General features: G+C 42.9%; 1 protein-coding gene across 6 annotated transcripts in view; it reads right to left on the bottom strand.

Moving 5' to 3' along the window:
- Positions 1-26348, bottom strand: part of SPATS1 (spermatogenesis associated serine rich 1) — a 28087-nt gene extending 1739 nt beyond the window's left edge. For 2 of the 6 annotated variants that reach the window (XM_049652815.1, XM_049652812.1), the window contains exons 1-8: positions 26170-26348; positions 25708-25842; positions 17851-17986; positions 15142-15266; positions 12806-12967; positions 7394-7514; positions 6508-6570; positions 84-199 (exon numbers count right to left, since the gene is read on the bottom strand). In XM_049652815.1, coding sequence (XP_049508772.1) covers positions 84-199; positions 6508-6570; positions 7394-7514; positions 12806-12967; positions 15142-15266; positions 17851-17986; positions 25708-25834 — 850 coding nt within the window. In that variant the 5' untranslated portion in view covers positions 25835-25842; positions 26170-26348. Of the gene's footprint in view, positions 1-83; positions 200-6507; positions 6571-7393; positions 7515-12805; positions 12968-15141; positions 15267-17850; positions 17987-25707; positions 25897-26104 lie in introns of all 6 variants that reach the window. The other 4 variants (XM_049652814.1, XM_049652813.1, XM_049652816.1 and 1 more) reach the window with 4 other exon arrangements.
- Between the last annotated feature and the right edge of the window lie 351 nt (positions 26349-26699).

The raw sequence follows: 26699 nt of genomic DNA, 5'->3' as shown, positions 1-26699 counted from the left end.
CTCCACCGAGAAGCCTCTCAAAAGCCTGCTCTTCTGGGCTTGCCTCCAGTTTTATACTATTCTTTGAAGGTTCTTTAACCCACCAGCAGGGAATAAACTGTGCACCAAGGGGACCGCTGGGTGCCAATTGTCAAGCTCCTCCACCTCTCTTATCTCGGTCTTCAGCCTGTTGGCCTTCTCCTTCACCCAGAAAGGCAAGCTGCAGGAAGAAAACAACACCAGAGTTTGAGTTTGTCTAAAGCAAAATGCACAGACACGTTCAGTGGATAAGGTACTACATCCTCCGAAGTAAGAAGGCCTCCGATTTAGGAGATCAGTGGCGAAACACCATGTGAAGTTGTTCCGCATTTGCCCCTCCCTCCAAACCCAGATCTCTTTTCTGCCCTTCTCTGCCCAGGGAGCTGACCCCTGCAACTTGCATCACCTTGATTCCTCTGTGCCCTCACTTTTGAGCTGGGCTTAGCTAATGGGAGACACCAGTAAGAGACCAGAAAGCCAGAAGAGAGAGAGGTTGGGGTATTGCTCACCTAGCTTCTCTACTCCTGCTCATCTCCTGAGGCACCTCGGTTCTGGCAGTGAGTGCACTCTCCACTGCCACAACCCCTTCCAGACAGCCCATCTCCACCTCCCCCCACACAGGGGGGACAAGATCACTCTTCCTGCTGCTCAGACACGTGAGTGGTAAGAGCTGCCCACTGGTGGGAGCCCCTGGATGCTTCGCCCTTCCATGTGACTTCCCTCGACTGCTTCACACATCTGTAAACAGTCCTTTCATTCAGGATTCTTCAGAATCCCACCTGAGCATGCCCTCTGTTTTTCTAACGCTGACAGCCAGCATCCTCCCAAGTCTGTTGGGATTTGAAAGGACATATGCTGGGCCACACTGTGTATGTTCCAAGAGGTACCAGGAATTGTGACTCCTGGGATGAGTCAGAGAAAGAAGATGAAGAATTTTTTTTTTTTAATCTTTTAAGCAGCTTTGATTTCCATCCATTTAGGGAGAAATGCACCATGATTGGGAAAATGGCCCAATACACCTGCTAGGGATGTGGAAGTTCCTGCAACAAGGAACGGGGTATTACCACGTAGGTAATAGTTGGGAGTCAAGGGCATCATGTAAAGCTGACAAACCAGTAGGAGAAGCCCAAATAAGACCAGCAGGATGAAGAGCAGTACAGAACGATTCTAGCATAAAGAATCCCTAGAACAAGGAGGGCCTGGGTGGCTCAGTCGGTTAAGCGTCCCACTCTTGACTTCAGCTCAGGTCATGATCTCACAGTTTGTGGGTTTGAGCCCCACATCGGGCTCTGCACTGACAACACAGAGCCTGCTTGGGATTCTCTCTCTCCCTCTCTCGGCACCTCCCCTGCTCGCGCGCTCTCTCTCTCTCTCAAAATAAATAAGCTTTAAAAGAAAAGAATCTCTCGAACAAAACCACCATGATAAAAATAATATAGTACACATAATAAATGTAACAAAATATTAGGATAGAATTGAAACAAATCTGCCGAATCATTAATGCAAAAGATCTTAATTCACCTATTAAAGACAAAATTTTTCAGATCAGCTCACAAAGCAAAAATCCAACTCTGTGTCTATAAGACAGACCTAGACCAAAGTGCTTTGAAAGTCTAAAAACAAAAGAATGGGAAAGGTATATCAGTAAATGCAAACAAAACAAAGTAAGAGTTGTAATCTTAATATCTGGCAATGTATAATGTAAGACAAAAAGCATTAAATGAGAAAAAGAAGATTTTTTTATTTTAATTCTAATCTAGTTAATATAGGATGTTATATTCATTTCAGGAATGCAATACAGTGATTCAGCACTTCCATATTACTCAATGCTCATCAAGATAAGTATACTCTTGATCCCCTTCACCCATTTCCCCCATCTCCCACCCACCTCCCCTCTGGTAACCATCAATTTGTTCTTTATAGTTTAAAGTCTGGTTTCGGTTTGTCTAATAAGATATTTTTATAATGTTAATGGCTATACTTAACAATATAGATAGAAATACATTAATATTAGCACACAATTAACACACCCATTTTCAGTCCTAGCTAGGTCAAATGAACAATTTTAATCAAAAAGATAAATCTTCTGGGGGCGCCTGGGTGGCTCAGTCGGTTAAGCGTCCGACTTCGGCTCAGGTCATGATCTCATGGTCTGTGAGTTCGAGCCCCGCATCGGGCTCTGGGCTGACAGCTCAGAACCTGGAGCCTGCTTCATGTTCTGTGTCTCCCTCTCTCTCTGACCCTCCCCCGTTCATGCTCTGTCTCTCTCTGTCTCAAAAATAAACAAACACTACAAAAAAAATTTTGTTAAAAAAAAGATAAATCTTCTGGGTTTGTATCTAACTTTGCAGCCTGATGAAATAGATACACCTTCAAATGCATAGAGAGACAGTCCCCATGTTGAGCATGTATTTGGTCACAATGAAAAGTCGGCAAGTTCCATAAAATAAAAATAATAAAAACAGTATCTTCTGATCATGGGGTAATAAAAGTAAAAATGAATTGCAAAATAAAAATCCAAAAGCTCTTCCACCTGGAAATGTTAAGGCTATTAAGTAATTCTTTAGTCAAAAGGAAAAGACCAACACAGAATTCTTTTAAAAAGTAAGGATAATCTACACCTCAAAATTTGTAAAATAAAAGGAGAGCAGTGGTCAGAGGTGCTTTCATAGCACCTGGGTGGCTCAGTTGGTTAGGCATCCAACTTCCGCTCAGGTCATGATTTCATAGTTCATGGGTTCGAGCCCTGCAGCAGGATCTCTATCAGTGCAGAGCCCACTTTGAATCCTCTGTCCCCTCTCTCTCTGCCTTTCTCTCTCTCTCTCTCTCTCTCTTTCAAAATAAATAAACTTAAATACATAAATAGGGGCGCCTGGATGGCTCAGTCAGTTAAGCATCAGACTCCTGGTTTTGACTCAGGTCACGATTTCACAGTTTGTGAGTTTGAGCCCCACGTAACTTTGACCTTTGCCATCAGGCTCTACGCTGATAGTGTGGAGACTGCTTGGGATATTCTCTGTCCTCTCCCTCTCTCTACCCCTCCCTTAGTCATGCTCACTCTCTTTCTCTCTCTCTCTCAAAATAAATAATAAAAATAAATAATATAAAAGTGATCAGTTTACTTATGGGGTTCCTAGATGGCTCAGTCAGTAGAGCATGTGACTCTTGACCTCAGAATGAGATCTCAGAGTGAGTTCGAGCCCCACATAGGGTGTAGAGATTACTTTTTAAAAAAATGGAAAAAGGGGTGCCTGGGTGGCTCAGTCGGTTAAGCGTCCAACTTCAGCTCAGGTCACGATCTCGCGGTCCGTGAGTTCGAGCCCCGCGTCAGGCTCTGGGCTGATGGCTCAGAGCCTGGAGCCTGCTTCCAATTCTGTGTCTCCCTCTCTCTCTGCCCCTCCCCCATTCATGCTCTGTCTCTCTCTGTCTCAAAAATAAATAAAACGTTAAAAAAAATAATAAAATAAAAATAAAAAAATGGAAAAAGAACAAAAATAAACCAAAAGAGTAGAAAGAAGAAAATAATAACAATAGAAGCAAAGATTGATGCTTTAAAAACAGAGAAAGAGACAGTATAAAAAGAGAATACAATTTTTAAAGCTGCTTTTTAAAAATAACAAATACACAAACCACTATCTAACCTAATGAAGAAAAGGGGGAATAAAGCACCAACACACAAAATTAACGATAAGGGAGAAACAAGTGAAAGAAGACAGGAAATTGTTTGGAACAATTCTATGCAAATAAATTTGAAAACCTAAAAGAAATGGATAACATTCTGGAAAAATTAAACATTACTCATAAGAAAGATTACGTTTCAACATATGTTGAGGTATGTTCCCTCTGTACCCAATTCGTTGAGAGTTTTTATATCACGAAACGATGGTGAATTTTACCAAATGCTTTTTCTGCATCTGTTGAGATGATCATGATTGTTATCCTTCATCCCGTTAATGTGGTAGATCGCATTCATTGATCTGTGGATGTTGGAGCATCTTGCATCCCTGGAATAAACCCACTTGCTCATGATGTATGATCTTTTTAATGTAATGTTTAATTTGTTTTGCTGATAGTTGAGGATTTTTGCACCTATATTCATCAGGGATACTGGCTTGTAATTATGTTTTCTGGCAGTGTCCTTGTCTAGTTTTGGTATCAGGGTAATGCAGACTTCGTAAAATGAGTTTGGAAGTATTCCCTCCTCTTCTACTTTTTTGGAAGTTTGGGAAGGGACGAAATTAGTTTCTTCTTTAAATGTTTGATAGAATTCACCAGCGAAACCATTTGGTTTTGGGCTTAAGTTAACAGATTTCTGATTACTGATTCCGTCTCCTGACAAGTCATTGGTCTGTTCAGATTTATTTCTTCAAAGGGGTGCCTGGGTGGCTCAGTCGGTTAGCATCCAACTTCGGCTCAGGTCATGATCTCATGGTTCATGAGTTTGAACCCCGCATTGGGCTCTATGCTGACAACTCAGAGCCTGGAGCCTCTTTAGGATTCTGTGTCTCCCTCTCTCTCTGCCCCTCCCCCACTTGCGCTCTGTCTCTGTCTCTCTCAAAAATAAATGAACATTAAAAATAAATAAATAAATAAATAAATAAGATTTATTTCTCCATGATTCAGTCTTGTGAAGTTGTATGTTTCTAGGAATGCACCCGGTTTTTATAGGTTGTCCAATTTGTTTGGTGGATAATTGTTCATAGCAGTCTCCTAAATCCTTTATATTTCTGGGATAGCAGTTGTAATGTCTCCTTTTTCACTTAATGTTATTTGAGTCCTGTCCCTTTTTTCTTTGGTTAGTGTAGCTAAAGGTTTATCTATTTGGTTTATCTTTAAAAAAAAAAAAAAAACAGCTCTTCATTTCATTGATTTTTTTCTATTACCTTTTTAGTCTCTATTTCATTTATTTGCCCTCAGGTTTTTGTTATTTCCTTTCTTCTACTAACCTTGAGCTTAGTTTGTTCTTCTTTTTCTAGTTTCTTGAGGTGTAAAGTTAGGCTGTTCATTTGATATCTTTCTTTTTTCTTAATGTAGGCATTTACTGCTCTAAACTTCTCTTTTTGATCTGTTTTCGCTGCATGCGTGGTTTTGGGGTGCTGTATTTCCACTTTCACTTGTCTCGAAGTGTTGTTTTTTTTTTTTAATGTTCCTCTTTTGGTTTCTCCTTTGACCCATTGGTTACTCAGGAGCATGCTGTTTAATATTCATATATTTGCACAGTTTCCAGTTTTCCTCTTGTAAACGTTTTCTATTTTCACACCATGTGGTCACAAAAGATACTTGATAGGATTTCAGTCTTCTTAAATGTATAGACTTGTTTTGTGCCCTGGCAATTACTTTTATTTTAAATATTTTAGAATAGCATTTGCCAAAAGTGTGCAGTACACAAGGTACCTTGGTGGCTTGGTCAGTTAAGCATCCAACTCTTGATCTCAGCTCAAGTCTTTATCTCAGGGTCATGAATTCAAACCCCACATTGGGCTCCACACCCAGCATGGAGCCTAGTTTTAAAAAAGAAAAAAAGTATACAGGGGTGCCTGGGTGGTTCAGTCAGTTAAGTGCCCAACTTCGGCTCAGGTCACGGTCTCGAGGTTCATGGGCTCGAGTCCCTCATCGGGCTCTGTGCTGACAGCTCAGAGCCTGGAGCCTGCTTCAGATTCTGTCTCCCTCGCTCTCTGCCCCTCCCCCACTCACACTCTGTCTCTCTCAAAAATAAACGTTAAAAAAAAAAGTTTTTATGTATACAGTACAGACATGAGAGGCCCTAATTATCTGCTTCATGTAATAATGTCATATAATGAAAGTATTAAAGCTCCCAAGTTTGGAATAAAAGGCTTTTTATTTCCACTGAGCTCCAGGGTTTGGTTTCCCAGCTGGACTCCAGTGGGTCAGACTGTGGGTCACTTGCCCACTCTATCTATGTTTATATGAAACTGTTTTGTATTAGAAAGCGAAATTTTTTATACTGACACATATCTTTTTCTAGGTCTAAACCCTCCTTGGGCAACTAGATGAGGTTCAGAAAGGACCTGAACTTAAAGTAGGACATCAGAGGAATGATACTTCCCTCTAGTGCGAGAATATTCTGACAGCTTTTTCTCTGCCTCTTCAAGCTCTAACCATCCTCCCTGGCTGGACTCATTTAAGCATGTCCTTCTTTTCTGACAACTCTTAGGTTTTAAAAATCAGGGACCCTGCCTTTTTTCTCCATATAAACGTCCATTAGTGCATACCTACCATAACACATGGCATCCAGCGGGCTGTCCATCATATGGGGTGAAGACATGGACTGCCCAGCTGATAGACTGCACAGCACTTGCCCTCCAAGTGTCTCACTAAAAATGCTCCATACAAACTGCCCCACCCACCAGCTCAGATTCTAAAGGTCCTCTGTGTTGGGTGTCTATGAGTTCGTCCATAGGAGAAAATCATAAATAGCTGATAACTTAATAAAACTTGGATAATATAAAACATGGTGAGAGAACTCACATAGGAATTTGTGGAAGAGGCTCAAGTGGAATAAATGTATCAAATTTCTTTTCATAAGGCACTCTGAAAAACAGAAAAGGCAACCATAAAATTGGTATGGCATCTACAGCAGAGAGATCGATAGAAACATCTTTGTGTTCAAGAAGATGTCTTGGGACCCCTGGGTGGCCCAGTTAGTTGGGCGTCTGACTTTGGCTCAGGTCATGATCTCGCAGTTCGTGAATTCGAGCCCCGCATCAGGCTCTGTGCTGACAGCTCGGAGCCTGGAGCCTGCCTCGGATTCTGTGTCTCCTTCTCCCTCTGCCCCTCCCCCGCTTGTGCTCTGTCTCTTCCTATCTATCAAAAATAAATACATGTAAAAAAAATTTTTTTTAAAAGAAGAATATGTCTTATTTTCTGGTTTAATGGCCACCTATGGGCTTCACAACTATAAAGGTCATAATTCTTATTATACTTTTTATTAAACATCAGTAAACCAAACATAATTGATTTTTTAAAATATTAATATAATACACCAACTATTTTTCTTTTAACTTAATGATCCTCTTCTGAATCACTTTGGCCTAAGTTTAGTTCCAAGTGTACATCAATCCAAACAGTAAACACTAATAATCTGATTCAGTATGAAACCGAAAAGTCCTCAGATTTGTGGTAACAACAATAGTGACAAAATTAACAACCACCTTTTTGTAGTCAAGATCCTGTGTATAAGTTCAATTGCACACGCACATGTGTGTAGACACTAAGAAACTAGAGATTAACTTTTTAAGGAATTTTCAGCAACCATGTTTTGTTGGAATCTACTCCTTATGAAATATAACATATATAGTACAGAGAGCTACAATTCCTTTATAATTAACTAACCCTGCTATTCACATACACTTACATTGAGAAATTCGCTGGTGGGAGAGTTGAGCCTGCTTTGTGGAAGCCTTTACTCTGTTCTGGGTACATATATGGATTATCTCCTGGAGTTAACTTTGGTATTCCATTCCTAGGATCAATATCTGTGAAATATTTAAAAACAAGATCATAAAAGGGACTGAAGGTAATCTACAGATAATGCTCTATCCATATGACAATGGAAACAGGATAATTTCATGTTTTATTATGAAGTACATAGAGGCTTCCTAAAGTTCTGTTCGTGATCATCTTGCCTGGCGAATATGGAGATAAAAGTGTCTTGAGAAACACTGTGTTTGGGACATTGTTCCAGAAAGTGTCCCGATTACCCCCACCCCCAGAAAGAACAGTAGCTTAGGTGCAGGCAGGATGTTTCGGTTTAAAATGAGGGGCACTTGGGTGGTTCAGTTGGTTAAGTGTCCGACTCTTGATTTCGGCTCACGGTTCATGAGAAGGAGCCCCACATTGGGCTCTGTGTTGGGCTTGGAGCCTGCTTGGGATTCCCCTTCTCTCTCTCTCTCTCTCTCTCTCTCTCTCTCTCTCTCTCAAAATAAATAAATAAACTTAAAAAAATAACTATAGTAGACCCTTAAACAAAAATAAATATATATAGATAGCGAGATAGATAATATAAGAAGTGAATCAAAGGTATCTGCAAAGGAAGAGCAAGAACTCTGCTTAAAATTTGAGCATTGGTGTACTTTGAATCCCTGTGCCCTATGAATCTTAAGGAGCAACTATAATTGGGCTCTGCCTCTCTGACTAGATCTCAGAAGGGAATTAGCTAAGGAGGAAGAGCTACAGAAGAGAAAAATCAGTTTCAGGTCAATTTCCCTATCACCTATAACCATAGACAACATTTTGTTCTTCTTCCATGACAACAAATTAGGCCTTTAAGGAACTCCACCAATGTCTTGATCATAGCTGATCATCAGAGTTAACTCTTAATGAAATACATTTTGATTGGATTTTTTCTATAATAAATGTGTTGAATTTCAGTTCATAATGGAAGCTGACTGGCAGTCATAAACGCTGCCTCTCCGTCTTGTCCAAGAAGTAACGAGGGAGAAGAGAATAACGAAGGAATGTCCGGTGCCAAGCTTAAAAATATTAAATGCTGCAAGAGATCAAGGAAGAGAAAAAATGGAAAAGAGACCATTGTATTTGAGGTTTAAGGAAGTCACTGCACATTACCCAAGAACTAGTCACACTAAAACGAATCGAGCCTGTATATCCAACTATAAGTGTACAAGAAATACACAGGACAGAGAAACCTGTTAAATGGTACCAAGGGATGTAATCAGCAAAATCCTGACTGTGACAAACTTTATAGGATAAATAACCTACTTTCTTCACCAAATAAATTGCAAGAAAAAAAGAGGAGGAAGACCTATATATTAAAAAGAGATTTTAAAGACATTTTAATTAATTGTTAAGTGTGGACCTTTTTTGGACCCTGATTCAAACTCTAAATATTTTTAAATTGTGGCATTTGTGAGGCAATTGACTATTTGAACACTGACAATATTTGGTGATATTAAGGAATTATTGTTAGTTTTTTTAAGATATGAAAATGGTATTGTGGCCATTTAATAAAAATAATCCTTGTCTATTAGAGGTATACACAAAAACATACACGGATGTAATTATCTGATGTTTGGAACTTGCTTTAAAATAATCCCTGGGGGAGGGGGATAAAAATTAAATAAGACTAGCCACATGTGATAATTGTTGAAACTAAGTGATGGGTACATCAGGAAACAGTATGGTCTTCTCTCTACTTTGGCAAATGTTTGAAAATGTCCCCCATAAAAAGTTTTTCTTTGTAATAAAGGTGGAATTGGAGTTACCTGTGGAGTTGGGGGAGGAAAGAGGTCATATTCAGGGAGGGGCCTATCAGTAGCTTCAAATATAAAGACAGTACTCTATGTCTTAAATGGAGTCAGAAGCATACAAATGATTGTGATACTTAACGGGAGCCCGGGTGGCTCAGTCAGTTAAATGTCCTGCTTGGGCTCAGGTCATGATCTCACAGTTTGTGAATTTGAACCCTACATTGGGCTCTCTGCTGTCAGCACAGAGCCCATTTTGGGTCCTCTGTCTCCCTCTCTCTCTGCCCCTCCCCTGCTTGCTCTCTCTCTCTCTCCCTCTCAAAAATAAATAAACATTAAAAAAAACACAAGTGAGGGGCACCTGGTGGCTCAGTCGGTTAGCCATCCAGCTTTGGTTCAGGTCATGATCTCACAGTTTGTGTGTTCAAGCCCCGAGTCAGGCTCTGTGTTGATAGCTCAGAGCCTAGAGCCTGCTTCTGATTCTGTGTCTCCCCTCTTTGTCTGCCCCCCCCCACCCTGGCTCATGCTCTGTCTCTCTCTCTCAAAAATAAATTAGAAATTTAAACAAAAACACAAGTGATTGTGATACTTTATTCTATATATTCAATAAATACTTCATAAATATACCTTTGCATGTATTCAGTATGTATAAAAACCATAAAAAGACAGAAGAAACAAATGAAGGAAGGATGGAAAGGAAATAATAATAAACAAAATTCAGGGGTGCCTGGGTGGCTCACCCAGTAGCTCACCAGACTTCAGCTCAGGTCATGATCTCACAGTTCATGGGTTCGAGCCCCATGTCGGGCTCTGTGCTGACAGCTCAGAGCCTGGAGCCTGCTTCAGATTCTGTGTCCCCCTCTCTTGACCCCTGCTCAGCTCACACTCTGTCTCTGTCTTTCTGTCTGTCTGTCTCTCTCTAAAATAAATAAACTTTAAAAAATAATAATAAACAAAATTCAGGATAATGTTTGAGTTAGGAGGGAAGTGATGGATTAGGGTCAGGACTTGAGTCATCACGATAATACCATTTATTTTTGATAAATACTTGTCACTGGCCCAGTTCTAGTCAGTGAGACATGAGTGGAAGGAAGTCTCCTAAGGACCATATGGGAAAATTTTTCCCTCATTCTAAAAAGGGAAGGCAACAAGAGAGATTCCTCTTTTTCATGTTTTGAAATATAGACGTGATGCTTAGAACTGCAACAGTTCTCTTGTGACCATAAGATGACAAGTGTGAAGACAAAAATCCAACACAACTAAGAATAGCAGCACATAAACACAAAATGAGCCTATTATCTTTGGGGCGCCTGGGCGGCTCAGTCCGTCAAGCATCCAACTCTTGATTTCGGCTCAGGCCACGATCTCACGGTTCGTGAGTTCAAGCCCTGCGTCAGACTCTGTGCTGACAATGCAGAGCCTGCTTGACATTCTCTCTCTCCCTTTCTCTCTGCCCCTCCCCTGCTGGCTCTTTCACTCTCTCTCAAAATAAATAAATATACTTAATAAAAAAAAAAAAAAAGAGCTATATCTTTGGTGACATCACTGGGCAATCGGACAATATAGACCACCTAGATTCCAAAGCTTCTCATTAAGTATATAATAAATGTCTTATGATTTAAGCCTCTGACAGTTTGGCTTTTGTCTGACCGTGGCTGAGAGCGTTCCTAAGTACTATCCAGCTAAACTTAGTCCCTTCTTGGTCTTTCTCTGCTCTTTCGTGTTTAAACCAGTTAAATAAATCTTTCCTATTCTCCCTTATGGCTGCAACTCAGTTGGGGGTGGGGAGTGAGCATGTGCACAACAGGCTTACGTGATATCAAGGCTTCGGTATAAGCCTTTGGGTCCTGGATCACTGTCTGTGAACCACCCTGGTGTCTGACCCTCATCTTATCTCTGCTGCTCTCTGTAGGTTGGTATCTATTTCTGTTGTCTGCTAAAATGTGTCATCTAGTCTGATCCTCAGGAAGTCAGCCCGCTCCACAATGCATCAGGTGAGACATAAAGTCGTTCTTATGACCCCTGGCTTGATGGTCCACAGAGCCTCACACAATGGCCTCCTGCCGTTTTGGTCGTGAGAGCTATGGAGCTCTCCTGGCTTGCTCTCTTTCTTTCATTCTTTCTATGTGTCCCGACCTCCACAGTCCTCACGGGGCACAAGAATGCAGCTATTACCCACGTCTCCTGGGTGGGTGAGACCCCGCATCTGGCTTTCTGCCCAGACATTGCCCATAGCTATCACTACGCTGAGGTTCCCCAACCACAGTCTGAGGCAGAAGCCCCAGCTAGAGTCACATCTGATCACCGACTAGATTTTGGTCCCAGGAACTGAGCAGGATACAGGACTCCTCAAAACACCCACCTCAGTGACAACTCTCCCACCTCCTCTAGTATGGCTTCTTATATATTCTCTATCCAGACAAAAGCCTTGATCTTTAAAACTTTATCTCTGGGGGCACCTGGGGGGCTCAGTTGCTTAAGCGACTGACTTCCGCTCAGGTTCCCGAGTTCGAGCCCCGCATTGAGCTCTCTGCAGTCAGCACAGAGCCCGCTTCAGATACCCTGTCCCCCTCTCTCTGCCCCTTCCCAACTTCCCCACTCACATGTGCTCTCTCTCTCTCTCTCTCTCTCTCTCTCTCTGTCTCAAAAATAAATAAACACTTAAAACTATTTGCCTGTGCAATGAGTTTAAAAGTCCATTTTAGGGGCACCTGGGTGGCTCAGTCCTACTCTTGATTTCGGTTCAGGTTGTGAGATCAAGCCCTGTGTTCTCCGCGCCGAGCATGGAGCCTGTTTGAGACTCTCTCTCTCCCCCCCTCTGCCCCTCTCTCCCCCGCTGGCATGCTCTCTCTCTCTAAAGCAGAATAAACAAAAAAAAGTCTATTTTAAATCTCAAAAATGAAAACTTTCTATTTCTTCCTCTTTGTATTCCTGCTACAGCAATCCTATTCATCCACGAAGCAAGGGCTGCCTCCTGTATGGGTATTTCTATGGAAGAATGTGCTATAATGATCCATTGGAACTCAGCAACACTAGGATCTTTCCATAAATCTATTATGGGTAGGTTGGGACAGAGAACTCACCAAGTAACAAACTATATAAGTATGTACACACACTCATCTCAAATTACCTTTAATAAGGTATGAAATAACAGAATGCACTTCAGGCTAAGGTTTATGGGCTATTTTCCTTTTGAAGAATATAATGTATAATTTAAATACATATCATGGGCAGCATCTAATTGAAACAAATTATTTTCTTCCGACTTGAATGAAGGTTTCTATTAATAAGTATCTGAGAGAACTTGTCTGATGACTTAAATGTCACATTAGCATTTTATGAAATGCAGAGAAAAACAAAAATGTGGATCAGCATATGTTGTCAGTTCTTTGCCAAAAAGAACTGCCAAACATCCCCTTCACTTTCCTATCTTCCTGGCCGCCCTACAGTAACATGGTGACCCCCCCAAGGGCTGACACCAGCCATGGAATGTTGGCCTGGCAGAACCACAACTCAAGTATTTTCAGACATCGCACAGTCAAGGTCCAGGAGGAAAACATTACCATACTTCTTCCTCCCAAAGCACTTGTCCACCATTCTCTCTGATAGAGACCTCCTGTTGCCGAGGAAGACCCCGTTAAAGAAGCACTGCTTTCCAACGTGGTAGGTGTGGATATTGCTGCTAAACCTCGGGTAAAATGTCCATTCAGGACGGTGCCCATCCTCTGCAAGACATCAGAAATCCTTCCATCAGCTCCGCTCCCGGTCTCATAATGCAATTAAATGACAGAAAGTTGTCCCAGGCGTTCTCTGACTGTACAGCCTTTATCAACATGTTTAATTCCTTGGTTCTACATCAAGGGCACCGTTAACCTCGGGGGGACTCAGCACGAGAGGAAGGGAACGGGCACCTGGGTGGCTCAGTCGGCTAAGTGTCAGGCTTCAGTCAGGTCATGATCTCACGGTTCATGAGTTCAAGCCCCACATCGGGCTCTGCTTGCAGTGCAGAACCCGCTTCGGATCCTCTGCCCCTCCCCTGCTCGTGCTTGCTCTCTCTCTCTCTCTCTCAAAAATAAACATTAAAAAAAAAAAAGAGGGGAAGTGGGGAGATAGGTATCTAAGAGGCCTCTTTTTTTTTTTCCTTTTTACCCTCTCCTCCAAAAATAAAGCCACCTTTATGGTTGGAAGCGATGTCTGGAATGGGAAGCTAAGAGACAGTTGTACAAGCACCTATGATCCAGCCTTCGCTCTGATGAGTGGGTAGGAAGAACAGAATGCCCATCAACCAGGGAAGGGCTGGGCCAACCACGGCAACTTAGTGGATGGACCACAGTGTTGGCAGCAACGATGGGACACGCGTGCACTAGAGTGACTCTGGGAAATGTAGACGTGCAACTCTGGCAAATGAGAAGGGCCGTCGCGAGACCTCAGGCAAGTCACCGGACCTCTCAGGGCTTTATTTCCTCGCTCAATACTTTTCCTACAAAATGGCTAAAGTGGTTTTAAACAATGAGAGATCCTCTAACAGCTCTAGGGTTGTTTGAGAAACACTTGGGCTCTGTGGTGGCCAAGAAAGAACACAGGCTCTGGGGGCAGGTGAGCCTGGAGTCTAATCCCATCACTGTACTTCCCAGACAGGTGGTCTTGTACGAGTGACTAAATCTCCCCGTGCCTCAGTTGCCTGGGGTGTTAAATGGGTAGGCCTATATTAGCCACCTAGATGTATACGTATTGACACAGAAAGAGGTCCATGATCTATTTGCTCTGAGTGAAAACAGTTTGTATACTATTTTCCACTAGTGAAAATATGGTTGTATACTCCAACCCATGTATAGATAAGTACATACATACCAGCACATACACGCTTCAAAATTCCTCATGGCTACGGGGCCCATGGGGGATACGTTGGAGAACACTGGGGAAGGGGTTTCTATACTCTACCTAATATACTCCTTTATTATTTTAATACTTTGCTATGATACTTTTATGGTTTTTATATAAAGCCATGTCAGTTTGGGAAAACATATCATGACAGCTCCCCAGCAGAGCTGCTGCGAGAATTAGAAAACCTGTCTGGGAATGCAAGCTGGTGCAGCCACTCCGGAAAACAGTATGGAGGTTCCTCAAAAAACTAAAAATAGAACTACCCTACGACCCAGCAATTGCACTACTAGGCATTTATCCACGGGATATAGGTGTGCTGTTTCGAAGGGACACGTGCACCCCATGTTTATAGCAGCACTATCGACAATAGCCAAAGTATGGAAAGAGCCCAAATGTCCATCGATGGATGAATGGACAAAGAAGATGTGGCATATATATACAATGGAGCATTACTCGGCAATCAAAAAGAATGAAATCTTACCATTTGCAACTACGTGGATGGAACTGGAGGGTATGATGCTAAGTGAAATTAGTCAGTCAGAGAAAGACAAATATCATATGACTTCACTCATAGGAGGACTTTAAGAGACAAAACAGAGGAACATAAGGGAAGGGAAACAAAAATAATATAAAAACAGGGAGGGGGACAAAACAGAAGAGACTCATAAATATGGAGAACAAACTGAGGGTTACGGGAGGGGTGGTGGGAGGGGAGATGGGCTAAATGGGTAAGGGGCACTAAGGAATCTACTCCTGAAATCCTTGTTGCACTAGATGCTAACTAATTTGGATGTAAATGTTAAAAAATAAAATTAGAAAGAAAGAAAGAAAGAAAGAAAGAAAGAAAGAAAGAAAAAAGAAAGAAAGAAAGAAAGAGAGAAAGGAAGGAAGAAAGAAAACGTGTCAAATGCCTGGCACTTCATGAGTCTTCAGTGAACTGTGCCCAACAGTACAGCAGACTTCTGGAAAGCCCTGGGTATGGAGGCACGCAGAGGGGAGGCTAGGACGTACTCACTTGTCTGCAACTTAAGCAGGCTGAACTCCTTGGGATATTTATCCTTGGGGACTTCAGGGAATGAGGTTTCAGAGGACTGATCAGAATGTGCGGAGGAGGATTTCAGATCCAAATCTGTAGCAGAGCTGGAAAGGAGGCAGAAGGATTAGAATCTTCTATGTGTTTAAATTGGTAGTTAGAATCTGATTTTATATATCTTACGCTAGAATTACGCTCATGTGCGTCAACTAAGCCTACCCCTCCATAAACGTCCATAACATATCATTTACTTACTTACAATTTGAGGGGGCTGAAACAGAGCCCAAAGGTGCGTCCTTAAAAACAGCGTGGTGGTTCCTCAAAAAGTTAAATATAGAATTACCGTATAACCCAGCAACTCCACTCCTAGGCACATGCCCCAAAGAATGGAAAACAGGGACTTAGACACTTGTAAACGAATGTTCTTCGCAGCGTGACTCACGTTAGCCATGCAGTGGAAACCACCCAAATGTTCACTGACAGATGAATGGATGAGCAAAATGTAGCGCTGACATACAATGGAATATGATTCAGCCATAGAGTGGAAGAAAGTTCTGATACATGCTACGACACGAATGAAACTTGAAATATTGTGTTAAATGAACTAGGCCAAACACAAAAGGACAAGTATTATATGACTCTACTTCCACAAAATATCTAAACGGTAAATTCAGAGAGACAGAAAGTAGATTAGGTTAGCGGATTAGGGTGGATCAGAATACCGAGGTCTGGGAGAAATTATCGCCTAACGGGTACAGCATTTCTGTTTGGGCTGATGAAAATGTTTAAAAAATAGCAGTCATGGTTGCACAACACAGAAAGGTGATTAATGTCAATGGGTAAAAGTGGATAAAATGGCAAATGTTATGTTAATATATTTTTCACCCTAATTTTTTTAAAAAAAAAAGGAATGATATGGGGCGCCTGGGTGGCTCAGTCGGTTGAGCATCCGACTTCGGCTCAGGTCACGATCTCGCGGTCTGTGAGTTCGAGCCCCGCGTCGGGCTCTGTGCTGACCGCTCAGAGCCTGGAGCCTGTTTCAGATTCTGTGTCTCCCACTCTCTCTCTGACCCTCCCCCGTTCATGCTCTGTCTCTCCCTGTCTCAAAAATAAACGTTAAAAAAAATTTTTTTTAAAAAAAGGAATGATGTGCTGATACATGTTGAAACCTAGATGAAACTTAAAAATACGATGCTAGGGGCTCCTGGGCTCCTGGGTGGCTCAGTCTATTGAGTGACCAACTTTGGCTCAGGTCGTGATCTCACGGTTTGTGAGTTTGAACCTCGTGTTGGGCTCCGTGCTGACAGCTCAGAGCCTGTGCTTCGGATTCTGTGTCTCCCTCTCTCTCTGCCCCTCCTCTGCTTGTGCTCTGTCTCTCAAAAATAAATAAACATTTAAAAAAAATTTTTTTAATGATTCTAAATGAAAGGAGCCAGACACCGAAGACCACATATTCCATTTATATAAAATGTCCAGAGATAAAAAGTAGATTAGTGGCTGTCTAGGGCCGGGGGGGGGGGGGGGGGGGGGGGGGGGCAGGTAAAGTAGGGGCCACAGTGGGGGTGACTGCTCAAGAGCTTCTTTTTGAGGTGATGAAAATGTTCTAAAATTGATTGTGGTAATGGTTGCACAGCTCTGTTCACTACACTAAAAACCACTGAACTGCACACTTTGAAAGGATGAATTACACAGTATGTGAATTACGTTTCCACAAAAACTGCTACCAAAAGATATGCACGTTCAATAAAACCATTAAATGGAAATTAAAAATCAACAAAGATAAAGGGAAGAGGAAGAAGTAACCAAAAAACAAACCTAAGCTGCAATGGTTGTAATAACAGAGCATCGTGTTTCGCGAAGTTCCTGGCCATTAAAAACAAAAAACCAAAACCAAAACCTACAACAAACTATTTTCAGCGGTAAAAGCAATCACTTCTTGTTTGAGTAGCTTTACAGTTGACAGATGGCTTTGGTCTTCAGGTATAGTTATCAGTTATCAAATCACGGGATGTTTTTTCACGACATTACATCGCTCTCCCGGTTGAAGGGCTTCAAAGCAATGTCACGACGCTGGTCTTCTTTGCACCCTTCTAATAATCCTGCGATGTAGGCAGGACCCATATAATCATTTCCATTTGAAAAGGAAATAGGGGGCACCTGAGTGGCTCAGTCCACTGAGTGGCTGACTCTTGATTTCGGCTCAGGTCATGATCCCAGGTTGTGGGATCAAGCCCTGCGTCGGGCTTTGTACTAGGCACAAAGCCTGCTTAGGATTCTCTCTCTCCCTCTGCCCCTCTCCCCACTCGCTCTCTATAATGAAATTTTAAAACATTAAAAACAAAAACAGCTTAGTTTCGCTTGCTTTTACATCTGATAATGACAAGCATGCATATAACATGTATTGTGTGCCAGAGAGTCTTGCGATCACTTTCCATGCATTACCTCCTTTAATCCTCAAAACCATCCTATGAAGTATTATCTCCGTTTTGTAGATAAAAAACTGAGTCCCAGGGAGGTAAAGTGATTTTCCCAAGTTCACACAGATGAAGTTGGCAGACCTGGGGTTTAAACCTAGACAGTCTGGCTCCAGAATCTAGGCTCTTGCCAAACATGTCATTCTACCTCTTAGACTGTTGGCTTCCCAGTCAGAATTTACCCCAACAGTATGGACTGTACTGGCCTCTTACTTACTCTAGGTGAACAGACACTTTGCCGGGGACTGGAGGCTCACTCACACTAGGACATGTTTCAGCAGAAGATGAGGGGCTGACCTTTCTTCCAGAGGATGTTGTGCCAGCAAAGCATCCCTTAGATTCCAGAAAATCACCTGCAACACATCACCATTGGAGTTCGTTAATGAAACGAAATATCTACCCCTCCATCATGTCCCCTGGATTACAAAAATTATTTTAAAAAAAGAAAACAAAAAAACTAACGTTTAGGGGCACCTGAGCGGCTTGGTTGAGCATCCGACTTTGGCTCAGGTCATGATATCACGGTTGGTGAGTTTGAACCCCACATTGGGCTCTCTGCTGTCAGCACAGAGCCAGCTTCAGATCCTATGTCCCCCTCTGTCTCTGCCCCTCTCCCACTCTCTCTTTCTCTCTTTCTCTCTCAAAAGTAAATAAACATTTTTTTAAAATAATGTTTATTGAGGGGCGCCTGGGTGGCGCAGTCGGTTAAGCGTCCGACTTCAGCCAGGTCACGATCTCGCGGTCTGTGAGTTCGAGCCCCGCGTCAGGCTCTGGGCTGATGGCTCGGAGCCTGGAGCCTGTTTCCGATTCTGTGTCTCCCTCTCTCTCTGCCCCTCCCCCGTTCATGCTCTGTCTCTCTCTGTCCCAAAAATAAATAAAAAACGTTGAAAAAAAAATTAAAAAAAAATAATAATGTTTATTGAGCATTTATTGTGTATTGGGGATGGTGTTAACATCTTACACACATTATCCCATTTAATTCCCATAATACCCCACAGACATAAGCATTGCTTATCCTTCCGTTTTACTGATGAGGAGACCAAAGCACAGATGGTTAAGCAACTTGCCTAAGATCACACAGAAAGCAAACATCTAGATCTAGATTTGATCATGGTTCTTGTGATACTAAAGTCAAAAATCCTAACCACAATGCTGCACTACTTGTCCCTCCGGAGTTTGTCTACTTTGAATTAAGTGGTAGACATAACCTCTGAATCAAGTTATATTGAGCATCTCAATACAATTTTCCAAAGGATTGATTCATAGAAAGACTGATGAATAATCCAAAGAACTGCCATCAGAAACTTCCAAGAGGGGGGCCTGGGTAGCTAAGTCGGTTAAGCGTCTGACTTCGGCTCAGGTCATGATCTCACGGGTTCGTGAGGTCGGGCTCTGTGCTGACAGCTCAGAGCCTGGAGCCTGCTTCGGATTCTGTGTCTTCCTCTCTCTCTGCCCCTCCCCTGCTCATGCTCTGTCTCTCTCTGTCTCAAAAATAAATAAAAACATTAAAAAAAAAAAAGATGAATGGATATTGCATTTCTTTATGCATAACTTTAGCCCAATAGACACAACGTTACCTCCGGTGATTAGAAAATTACAAAAAGGGGCGCCTGGGTGGTTTAGTCGGTTAAGCATCTGACTCTTGATTTTGGCTCAGGTCATGACCTCACGGTTCGTTATTTTGAGCCCTGCATCACGCTCTGTGCTGTCAGTGTGGAGCTTGCTTGGGAGTCTCTCTCTTCCTCTCTCTCAAAATAAATAAACAAATAAACTTTTAAAAAATTAAAATAAGAGTCAGACTTCTGTGACTCTTGAGTACATTCCCCTCCCCTCCCAGTATCCCCATTCTCAGGTTGTTCAGGGTATGGCATAAAGACTGCCTGCGTCAGAATGACCTGGGAGGCCTGTTAAAAATACAGATTCTCGGGGCACCTGGGTGGCTCAGTCGGTTGAGCGTCCGACTTCAGCTCAGGTCGTGATCTCACGGTTTGTGAGTTCGAGCCCCAAGTTGGGTTCTGTGCTGACAGCTCAGAGCCTGCAGCCTGCTTCGGATTCTGGGTCTCCCTCTCTCTGCCCCTCCCCCTCCCAAAATAAATAAAACATTAAAAAAATATACAAATTCTCATATCCCATCACAAATCTCTCTAAGTGAGGCCTGGGAACCCACATTTTTAATTTGCTCGGTCATGAGAATCATCTTGGGGCACTTATCCAAAACTCAGATCCCAGAGCTCCAACTCAGACCTACAGGGCAAGACCCGGGTGTCAGAATGTTAAAGAAGCACCTCAGGTGATTCTCAGAGCCGGCCAAGTGTGGGAGGAGCCATTCTGGAATATGCCACAGCACCTACAACAGCCCTAGGTACAGAAAGGGTCAACTGGTTGCCTGAGGTGTGAGTAGCAGGGATGGACTGGAGCCCAGGGGAGGGAAGCTGTGAAGAGGAGAGCACAGGGTCCCGGTAGCCAAAGGCGTAACCACCCACCCACCTACAAACCATAAAAGTAGCGTCAACCAATGTAACACAGACCACACTCTCTGACCACAATGCAATACAATTTTAGGGATCGATAATAAAAAGACAGCCAAAAACATCCATGAGCTTGGAAACTCAAACCACACTTCTAAATATTTCACATAAAAGAAGAAATCGTGAGGGGAATCACGAGGTGCTTAATGGTCAATGACATACGTACTATAAATCAAACTTGTGGGACTCAAATAAAGCGGTAAGTAGAAACTAGAGCCCGAAATGTACCTACTGCATTCCACCAAATATGAGACACCAGCAACTGTAATAACATTATTATTTTATGTACCACAAAGAACAAAGGTTGCCAATTAAAGTAGGAGAGAATGCTCTACCACTTAGAATGTTTATTATATATTTATTGAAGCATTCTTCAGACTTACTTAGATGTATATTTTAAATACACATCATTTATGTGCATATTTAAAGAAGGAAAATATAAGCAAAATAAATTGGTTAAGACCTTTATTTTTTTTAATGTTAATATGTTTTTGCGAGAGAGACAGAGCTTGAGCAGGGGAGCGGCCGAGAGAAAGGGAGACAGAGAATCAGATGCAGGCTCCAGGCTCTGAGCTGTCAGCACAGAGCCCGACGTGGGGCTCAAACTCACAAACCGCGAGATCATCACCTGAGCCACTAACAGCTTAAACGACTGAGCCACCCAGGTGCCCGGCCTTCTTTTTTTTTTTTTTTTTTAAGTTTATTTATTTTGAGAGAGAGAGAGAGCGTGCACGTGCACGCAGGGGAGGGGCAGAGAGAGGGAGAGAGAGAGAACCCCAAGCAGGTTCCACACTGTCAGTGCAGAGCCCAACGCAGGGCTCAATCCCACAAACCGTGAGATCACGACCTGAGCCAAAACCAAGCGTCAGACGGTCAACCGAGGGGCCCCTGGTTAAGGCCTTCTTAAATCTTACATTCAAAAGCCTGATTACTGAATCACTTTTCAACTCAATCACTGATGTCCACATTTTCCACCCAAATTGACCTCAGTGCAGCAAGAACATGGGTGCAGCACTTCTTAAATAAGTGCTCCTCGATTGCCTCTGGAATTTTCTTCCAAGATACAGACACACCCTCTATATTATTCAGGGCTCATTCAGCAAAGCTTATAAAGACTGCTTCACACCTGCTGCTGGGCCCACAGCTCTGGTAAGACCAATCCAACCTCAGAGATGTTCACACGCTGAAAAATGTCCATCTTAGAACTGACAGGTGGTTAAAAAACAAAGATTCCAAAATTAATGAGCTCACTTGCAATGCAAAAAAAATAAGGAAAAAAGAATAAACCTCCCAACGTGGTTAAAAAAAAAAGGATATTATAAAAATAAAAGCAGAAATGAATGAAATAGAGAAGATTATCAGAACTTTGGTATGGCTTCGTGGAAAGTACCAATAATATAGGTAAGTGAAGTTCAAGAAAAAACAATTTTTAACACAAGTAAACAGTATTAGCAATGAAATACCATAATCACAAATGGAATAGAAATAACTTTACACATAAAGAAATTGAGGGTCAGAAATGTCCAGTAACCTATTCAAGGTGACAGAGCTATAGAGTATAATTTATAAAATGTAGTTTAATGTCACATAATCAAGATAGTACTGACCCTGACTCTAACAGATTAATCAAGAGAACAAAATAGAAAATGTAGATAGAATAAAACTTTATATAATCGTGGCAATTCATGTCGTGGGGAAAGAATAGATTATTCAAAAATATTGCTGAAACAACTAATCATTTGGAATGAAAATAAAATTAATTAATCCCCAAATAAATCCAGATGAATGATAGATTTGAATATCAGATTTAAAATAAAAGATGTACCTGAAAAAAATGATAATTTAATGTTTACATAATCTTAGACTGGGGAAGTTATTTCTAAGAAAGATATCAAATACAGACAAAATAAAGGAAAAGATACGTGATTTGAAAACATATCCATTTAAAAGTTCCACAGAAAACTATAAACTGGGGGAAAGTTTATAGCATACACAACAAGAAAAAGAGTTAGTAGTCATGCCAAATTGTGAGTTTTTATAAATTTATAAAATGAAAATAAATACCCAAGGAAAAAATGGGCAAAAGACATGATTAGGTAATGAATTAAACACACACAGGGGCACCTGGGTGGCTCAGTTGGTTGAGCATCCGACTTCGGTTCAGGTCAGGATCTTGGGGTTTGTGGGTTCAAGCCCCGCGTCGGGCTCTGTGCTGACAGCTCAGAGCCTGGAGCCTGCTTTGGATTCCGTCTCCTTCTCTCTCTGCCCCTTCCCCCTTTGCCTCTCAAAAATAAATGATTATTTAAAAAAATTTTAAACACACACACACACACACACACACACAAATAGCCAATATACATTTGGGGGGAAAAAAAATCCATCCTTCCTAATAATCAAAGAGCTGAATTTAAGCCACAATACCAGGGGCGCCTGGGTGGCTCAGTTGGTTAAGCATCCAACTTCGGCTCAGCTCATGATCTCACCATTTCTGAGTTCGAGCCCCACGTAGGGCTCTGCGCTGACAGCTCAGAGCCTGGAGCCTGCTTCAGATCCGTGTCTCTGTCTCTCTCTCTCTGCCCCTCCCCTGCTTGCACTCTATCTCTCTCTCTCAAAAATAAATAAACATAAAAAACTAAAAAAAAAAAAAAAAGACACAATACCAGTATTTGCTAGGAGTCTGCAAAAACCTAAGATTGGCAGAGGTTAGAGGAATGGCGTTCTTGTACATTGCTGGTAGAAATGTCTCCATCTTACTAAAACGCACTTTGGCCATATGCATCCTCCAAAGTCCGTGAGAAGTGCACTTTTGATCCAGTGCCTCTGTTTCCAGAAACATAGCTATGAAAAAAGTATGAACCTTATCTATAAGGAATCAGAAAGGATCCACATCTGTAGAGAAGACAAAAGCAAGAGCAGATATATCTTCTAGGTTGATAATCATATGTAAGCTCTGAGTTATTACAGCATTGACTGATAATAATTTTTGCCCCTGGATTTTAACAGTGGTTGCCTTTTCATAGCATGTAAACATTCTAATTGTATATTTGCCACTAGAGGACTTACGAGTTCACCAAAGCAAGAACTGGTTGCTATGGATGACATTACAAAACAAACACTGGTTTTTTTTTTGTTGTTTTTTTTGTTTTTTAGGGGCAAAATTTAAATATATTATATAACCCTGAGCAGCAAGCAGTGAAATCACATGTACAAATTTAGCATATTTCCTTGTTTGCTTAAGAAGCTTTGTGTTGGCAACTCTCTAGAAAGTGGCCTGTGGCTGCTTTGAAAGGGAAAGCTTATCTGACAGGCAAGCATAGGAAGAGCGGTCTCTCTTCTAAACAGGCAAAGGGCACATCCTCCAAATCCAGCTTACTACAGGATCTTCCCAGAAGTAACTCAGCCTCTACAGCCTAGAGACACTTAAACGTGGCCTCTGGCTGCCTCTCCACGTGTCCTCCAGTAGAAGAGGCTGGAATTGCAAGTCTGACCCCTTCTGTTCTGACACTGATGCTCGCCTTGTGTAAAGGTAACATCCAGTTACTTCAAGTAAGTCAATTACCTCTCCAGCCCAGCTCCCAACACCTCCCCCCCACCCTCCCTCTAGCTCACTAGGCTGAGATGATACAAAGAAGCTAAGGCACATGCTTCTTGAAAATGTCATCATTTAGCATGATAATTGTTATTCAAATTCAATGTCCAGGAAGCCATAAGATGGGAAATTCTAACAAGTTGCCAAAACACAGTGATATAAGAAAAGATGATTCAACAGAAGGGACCGAGAGAAGGTTCTGGCGACTAGAAAGAAATTTAGGGGGAAATGGAGAGTTTAGAAGAAAGTCTGTTTCTTTGGTACCATCTGTGGAATCCACACTAATTATTTCCGTTTCTTTAGGCAGGAATAACACCTTACATAACCAAGGAACTTTCACATACTTGTCATCACAGCTGATTTACACAATAGCATGGTCTGGCAGGGAGAAAATGATACATCAAGCCAAGTTAGCTTAATGTGGTTACCTTTTAACCACTCAGTTTCTCACCCCTGCTTATCTGCTCCACAAACAGCCTAAGGGTCTAGGACTGTGGTTTTTAACCCTTCAGATCACAGACTCCCCTGGAAAGTAATGAAAACAACAGCTCCCCACCCCTTGCTGGAAAAATGCATATACACCCACAGTTTTGTATTCATGTTCAACTGGTTTGTGGAGCCCCTTCCTTCCCGAAACCCCTGGACTCCATGTGAAGCTGAGTTCAGATATGGTCTCCTGAACGGACACACCTACAAAGCAGGAAAGGAAGTCATGACTCTCTGGTTAATGTGGTCTGGGGATCTCAGACTCTGGTGCTCCTCCAGTACCCCTAACTCAGAAACACGAACCCCCTCTCCCCCACCTTTAAAACAGCAGCTCCCTCTGTTACCTGAGCTCACCATGGGAACTGCAGAAAAGCCTAGAGCTTAAAGTTAGAATCCCCAAACCTTTTTCTCTTGCTGACCTAGCCACATTGGGCACTTTGGGTTCCAACTCCCGCTCTTCTGGTCCCCGCTTACAGATGCATATGGTAAGTCATACCTCCCCGCTCTCTGTGCACTTGTGAAGGAGAACGAGGAGACAGAAGATCTGTAATACAAAGGGCCGAGGACCAAGCTATGATCTGATGGGGCACAGACAGAACATTCTACAACATTCACTGTTTCCAGCATTCAGGCCACTCACCTATAAAGGCCAACCTAGGCATACACTCATTCCAAGGTTTTCTGAGAGACTGTGGCTGTTCTGCTTCATGATTCTGTTCTCTAGAGGCAGTGTGCCCCCCAAACATCCTCCTCAGCCTTCAGAACCAATTAAGGAGCCACTATCCATTATTTTAATTTAAGCCTTTCCTTAAAATGTTCATACTTTTTGCCTGAGCTGCCCATCCAATAAATAGTGCCACAAATCTAGTAATATTTGAGCAAAGAAAAAATTAAAGGACACAGGTTTGGGGGGCCACAAGACTGTGGTTAATCCTCAGATTTCCATTTATTGACCGTAGCACTGGGCAGGTCAAAACTCTGGCTCCCCTGACCCTTTTTTTTTTTTTTTTTTTTTTTTTTTTATCTTGAGATTGAGAGAGAAAGAGTGAGTACACAAGCGGAGGAGGGGCAGAGAGTGAGGAGAGAGAGAATCCCAAGCAGGCCCAAGCCCCATGTGGGACTTGATCCCACTAATGGTGAGATCATAAACTGAGCCAAAATCAGGAGTCTGACGTTCAATGGACTGAGCCACCCAGGCGCCCCTGGCTCTTTTTACTCATTAGTAACATTCCTCTGGGCTGTTATGAGAGCCAAGGACTTAATTTGTGAGTCTTAATCTCTGCTTTGAGCTGCTATCCGCTTCATCAGATCTTGGGTTAAGAGAGACATAAGCTACTTTTCAAAGACTACTTTCATATGCCCGCAAACTGGCCTCCCTGTACGCTTTAAGTGGTTTGAACTTCCCGGCTCTGGTATACTTGGATCTGGCGACCAAATCCACACCCAGCCCTTCTGATTTCTTCAACTCAACTGTATCTCTTCTCCATCGTGGTCATGCCAGGGTCTCCTTCCTCTTGAACCTTCTCCAGCTCTCTGCTGCAGGTCGCTCTGGAGATGGAGGGGAGAGAACAGTCCCGGGGACCTTTTCCAGGGTACATGGACTCATCTATGCATGTGTTGATTTTAAGTACGAAAAGCAACCCGGAGACAAAGAAAAGACCTTTGTAAGAAAGGCATCAAAGAAAGCAAAGAGAAAGTCCACAAGCCATTGAAAGTCAAAGAGGGCAGGGGTGGCATCTTAATCAGAACTTCCCTCCCGCCCCCTCCTCGGGCTTTTCTCAGGTCGGGATGCCCCCGGGGTTCCCGTGGGTTCTCTCCGCCGCCCACACTCGCTGCCCCGCCGCCCAAGGTGCTCCTTCCCTTTCCACCTCCGGGTCTTCCACCCCTTCCCCCAGCGGAAGCCTCCTCCGGCGAGGCTGCGAGATCAACGCACCCACTGGCAGCCGAACTGCCACTGCCGGGCGCCGGGCGGGCGAGGAACCGGAGCGGAGGGCCGGAGGGCCGCGGGGCCACCTGCTTCTCCCGCGGAGACGCGTCCGGGGGTTGCCTGGACACCGGCCGCAGCCGCGCGCGGCCGCGCTGCGTCCCGCCAGGCGCGCTCCCGGCCCTCCTGCCTCCGCGTCCGGGGCGCTCCCGCCCTCCTCAGGCGCCGGGGGTCCCCCGAAGGGCAGGGCTACTCGCCCCGGCTAGTGGGGGCGGCGCCATCAAGGGCCCCCGGAAAAGCTGCTCAGTGTTTCTGGATTTTTTTTTTTTTCTAATTTTCCTAAGAGTTGTGGGTTTTCTCCAGGCAGATGTCATTATTGGAACCGTAGCCTCTGGTGGCAGTGAAGGATGGGCCGTCCACAAAGCCTGCAGATGCCTGTTCATAATTGGCACTGATTAGGCAGGATCACCTACCACTTTTCTGGGCCAGGCGCCCTGCTGGATGTTATCTTCCCTAAGCAGCTGCATTTTTCAAAATAG

This window comes from Panthera uncia, assembly GCF_023721935.1.
Source record: "Panthera uncia isolate 11264 chromosome B2 unlocalized genomic scaffold, Puncia_PCG_1.0 HiC_scaffold_24, whole genome shotgun sequence".
Classification (NCBI taxonomy): domain Eukaryota; kingdom Metazoa; phylum Chordata; class Mammalia; order Carnivora; family Felidae; genus Panthera; species Panthera uncia.
This window is presented reverse-complemented; position numbering and strand designations above follow the sequence as displayed.